General features: G+C 38.3%; 1 protein-coding gene across 2 annotated transcripts in view; it reads left to right on the forward strand.

Annotated features, from left to right (window-relative positions):
- cdh5 (cadherin 5) overlaps positions 1-3,296 on the forward strand; it is a 41,502-nt gene that overhangs the window by 26,792 nt on the left and 11,414 nt on the right. For both annotated transcript variants that reach the window (XM_014017582.1, XM_014017583.1), the window contains 2 exons: positions 2,520-2,650; positions 2,844-2,958. In XM_014017582.1, the coding sequence (XP_013873036.1) occupies positions 2,520-2,650; positions 2,844-2,958 (246 nt within the window). The remainder of the gene's footprint in view (positions 1-2,519; positions 2,651-2,843; positions 2,959-3,296) is intronic.

Raw genomic sequence — 3,296 nt, forward strand, 5'->3', positions numbered from 1 at the left:
AACATGCGTACGCACAGTTTTATAAATCTGAATTTTTTTTTGGCGTACGCCATTTCTGCCTTTTGACCGTACGTTCATTTTTAGTATGGTTTCCACACAATCCTTTATAAATGAGACCCCAGAGTTTGATTGTGCATTCATTCTTTCCCAAACAAACCAGACTTTCTAGGCAAACAAACTAGAGTTTGATTAAAGCGGACTAAGCAGGGCTGCTGTGAATACACCCTGAAGCCCTCTTCATATGGGATAAGCATTATCTGGGGACCCCATGTAATAAATAAATTACACCCCAACGCCTGCTTTTTATGTCACAAAGGATAACCGAAGCATGAGATTTTGTTGAAATTTACAGACATCTCTCAGATATGATGCTAACGTGCTAAGCTACAGCCACAGCTTAGCGCTGTGTTACTCAGCACTAGTCAGCATAACAGAAGGCTACAAACAGAAGAAAATGATTCTTACTACACAGTGCAATGCATGATGTGAGCCACCATTTGCATCTGACTTTGCTAGTTATTTACAGCCTTTTTCTTTTTAATGCCAAATGTTATGGGTTGGGTTTTGTTGGCTCGAGACCCAAAAGGGTTTCAATGCACTCCAATGCAGCCTCCATTTTTCACCATAAGCAAATAAAAATGCCTAATTACATCTTGGATCCCACCCATGTCTGTCCAAATCATAGAGATGTCTATTCACAATGGATTAGTATTATCACAGGACATCGGAGTTCAGCTAAATTTTGCAATAACTGACTGGGAAATTCTTACTGACATGGCCGATTCACACGAGATTACCAATGTAGAAAATTTCTTCAACTATTACAAATAGCATGTGGCCCTATAGGTAAAGCTAATCCCATCAGAATAGGGCTTATGGCCAAAACAYTTACAAAGGATCTGATTTCTTTAGCATTTAAACAATTCTAGAGACTTTTTGAGAATAATTATCGCCTGTTGCTAAAGGTGAAGCCTTAGAAACAAGTTTTTTGCAYGTCGTTTGTCTGTGCCAGATTTTAATGAAACTCACAGAATGTAATTAATTGATGCACATCTACAAATAAAAGTCTTTGGAATCAATCCAGTTCAAGATAGTTAATCAGTTAATCAACATTTTCCAACACAAAAAAGTCAATAACTTGGAGAGTTTTACAGATAAGCTAATGTTTTATGTGTTAATACTCTCCACTCTGAGCTCATCTGAAACTGTGCATACTCTTATTTTTAGGGTTTGACCAAAGAGACTATTAGACAATATAATTCTAAATCTTTAGCATGAAAGGCAGGGAACAATTTGCAGTCCTTCAACAAATGCTAGGTCTTAATACGTCATGTGGCCCTTTTTTCTTTCTTTCATTATCCCCTCTTGTAAGGCTATTGATTTCCTTTTATAATGGGCTAAAACTCCAGTCCAAATTGGGTTTTACTTCACTTATCATAGACTGCAGGCTTGTTGAGAGGTGTACTTCACTATAAACCTATAATTTCTTTTTTATTTAAAAGTTCAGATGTAAATTCAATACCTGCTGCTTGCATATCTAACATTTTTCCTTAAGTAATATACAGACGTGGGTTTCTTTTATTGCCTCTTTTTAGTTTTTTTTTTTCCAGTGGTAAAAAGAAAATCACTAAAATGAAGGCTTTAATAATTAAGAACATTTTCTCCAGATTTACTAATGTTAAACCCAGCTTTTCTTTAAATATTTTTAACAAAATTATAAACCTTTCCAGTTTGTTTAAACTCTTAATGTAGTCTGATTAGTACAGCAGATGGTGGTGGTGGAGTGCAGTGCTAGCACGGGAATGATCCTCTAGAATATCTTAAAGAGAACAAACAGTGTGAATCAAGTGTTTAAGAAATTTACCCAGTCATTATTTAAGAACTTAAAACAATTTGTTGCAGACTAAAGTTTAAGTCTACACCACTGCTGGACAGTTTTTCTTCAAACATGCCCTTTGAGTCAAGCTACCGTTTCTTTGTGAGGGAGCAGAAGGTTCCTTCCTGTCATTGTTGCAGAGAAATTCCTTCAGCTGTGGAATAGTGAGGAGAACAGCTTTCCCCATCGTCTCAGCAGGAAACTTCTGTCTGCCTGAATGACTAATGACTGTATTGTTGGTCTGACCTGTAGAAAACAAAATACTCCAATCTGCTTGACACCATTCATGACTTTTAACTGAATCTAATTGTCTCTTTGTCTGCCTAGACGATTAATAATTGTCTGTAGGTAAAGTTTTGCAATGTGTAGCAAGCATTTCAAGTTTCTTCATAATCTAAATGCTCCAAATAGTTACAGCTGCTTATCACTCTTCCCTCTGTCTCATCTCAGATATTTTTTTCTTCACTTTTGTATACATTCTGGAGGCTTGATAGCCTCAGCAGGTGTGCGTTAGATCAGATGAGGTTAACGAGATGATGAATCAGACAAATTAGATTTTGCAGGAATGAGACATTTGTGGAAGAAAAGTGTGGTTTTAATATTTCGACCACTCACAGTGTGCATCATTGTGCTTGTTGTACAGACAACACAGCAGACCTGATAGTGAAACAAGGCCCGTTCAGCCTGGATGACCCCAAGGATCACAGTGTGGATGTGCGGATCAGTGACGGAGGGCGGCCCGTCCAGACCAGCGTCACCAAACTTTTAATCAAGGTCTGTGCGTGTTTTATTCAGGTTTCTGTGTGAGTTTTTGGTTAGTAAGGAACAAACTGCTTGAGAAACCTGCACAACTAAACTGCAAATGTGTTTGTTTTTTGTACTTCTAAGTAGGTCAAAAGCATTTTTAAAAGCAGTGAATAACAAAAAGTACTGAGTGCTTCATTGATTCTTGTAAATCTGGTTGCAGGTGTGTCACTGTGATGCTAAACGAGTTACTTCGAAGTGCAAAGCCGGTGCTCAGAGGATGGGAGTCAGTGTCCATGCCCTGATAGCCATACTGCTCTGCATACTAACCATATTGGGTAAGTTATGTTATCACTCACTGACAAAAGGCAAAAGGTAGGTAACAAGGTTTTGGTGTCTGTTTATCTGGTTGCTAGCAAAATATCTATGAATCACTGGATAAAAAGCTGAGAGACAACCCCAACACTCTGAGTGCTATAGGTTGAGAGGGGGGTTTCCTCAGTCACTAAGTGGGAGGTCCTTGTTGTGTGGGCGGAGTTTGGAAAAAACATGATTGATCTGTTTGACTATTGTGGGAGGAATTTTTGAAAAATGTGATGGGTGGAATTAATTATTTTGGGTGGGGTTTGAAGAAGCCATAATGATTCAGTTGGCTGAACACTGGGCTGCTGGGGGG

This window comes from Austrofundulus limnaeus, unplaced genomic scaffold (assembly GCF_001266775.1).
Source record: "Austrofundulus limnaeus strain Quisiro unplaced genomic scaffold, Austrofundulus_limnaeus-1.0 Scaffold172, whole genome shotgun sequence".
NCBI lineage: Eukaryota > Metazoa > Chordata > Actinopteri > Cyprinodontiformes > Rivulidae > Austrofundulus > Austrofundulus limnaeus.